The sequence below is a fragment of the Mandrillus leucophaeus genome, unplaced genomic scaffold, assembly GCF_000951045.1.
Source record: "Mandrillus leucophaeus isolate KB7577 unplaced genomic scaffold, Mleu.le_1.0 Scaffold1402, whole genome shotgun sequence".
In the NCBI taxonomy this organism is placed as follows: domain Eukaryota; kingdom Metazoa; phylum Chordata; class Mammalia; order Primates; family Cercopithecidae; genus Mandrillus; species Mandrillus leucophaeus.
Genome location: NW_012101369.1, coordinates 25,287 through 26,531, shown reverse-complemented (window position 1 = coordinate 26,531; position 1,245 = coordinate 25,287). Strand labels below are relative to the sequence as shown.

The window sequence follows — 1,245 nt, the reverse complement described above, 5'->3', positions numbered from 1 at the left end:
AGGTCAGGAGATCGAGACCATCCTGGCTAACACAGTGAAACCCCGTCTCTACTAAAACCACAAAAAAATTAGACAGGCGTGGTGGCAGGCGCCTGTAGTCCCAGCAACTCGGGAGGCTAAGGCAGGAGAATGGCATGGACCCAGGAGATGGAGGTTGCAATTAGCCGAGGTTGCGCCACTGCACTCCAGCCTGGGCGACAGAGCGAGACTCCGCCTCAGAAAAAAAAAAAAAAAGGTTTTAAAATTGCCTAGTAGTTATAAAGTGCCTGCTGTTCCCACGAGCAGAGACTCCATATTGCGGACAAAGGCTCCTGTTGCCAACTCACACTGTCGGCATCCTCCATCCAGGTGTGCTTCCGATCTTCCTCCTCAATCCCAATCCCAATCACGGCACGCATGACAGCCTGGCAGGTGGCCACACTCCCAGCCCTGTCACATTCCTCGGCATCCTGAAAGAGGAACACAAAAGTTACTTTTGATTTTGGAAATCAGAGTTGCAGATTCCCAACAGGAAGCACGGCATTCCTGAATGGTTAAAACTGACAGACATCAGCACGAGATGCCGACACTGCCTACCAGGGATCTGAGGAAGTGAGTCTATCGCACACCAGTCAGAGAAAACAACAGAGAAACGTCACAAAGGACACAGGCACACTGTTCACTAGAAAATAAAAATACAAACAACTTTTAAACATGTGAAAAGAAATGTAAAGCCTTATTATTATTATTTTTTAAGAGACAAGGTCTCCGCCGGGTGCGGTGGCTCACACCTGTAATCCCAGCACTTTGGGAGGCCAAGGAGGGTGGATTACGAGATCAGGAGTTCGAGACCCGCCTGGCCAACCTGGTGAAACCCTGTCTCTACTAAAAAGAAAAATACAAAAATTAGTCAGGCATGGTGGTGGGCGCCCATAATCCCAGCTTACTCGGGAGGCTGAGGCAGGAGAATCACTTGAACCCGGGAGGCAGAGGTTGCAGTAAGCCAAGATCGCACCACTGCACTCCAGCCTGGGCAACGGAGCAACACTATGTCTTGGGAAAAAAAAAAAGAGAGAAAGAGTCAAGGTCTCCCCCTGTGACTCAGGCTGAAATGCTGTGGTACAATCATAGCTCACTGCAGCTTCAAACTCCCAGCCAAAAGGGATCCTCCCACCTCAGCCTCCGAGGAGCACAGTCGTGCAGCACCATGTCCCACGCCCACGGTTACATTGTTGTTTGTAGATACAGGGTTTCCTTATGTTGCCC

General features: G+C 50.1%; 1 protein-coding gene across 1 annotated transcript in view; it reads right to left on the bottom strand.

The window, feature by feature from the left end:
* The window catches only part of LOC105535022 (pre-mRNA-processing factor 6), a gene marked incomplete at its 5' end in the record, with an annotated part of 44,773 nt that overhangs the window by 18,399 nt on the left and 25,129 nt on the right, over window positions 1–1,245 (bottom strand). The window contains one exon of the mRNA XM_011973976.1: window positions 327–449. Coding sequence (XP_011829366.1) covers window positions 327–449 — 123 coding nt within the window. The remainder of the gene's footprint in view (window positions 1–326; window positions 450–1,245) is intronic.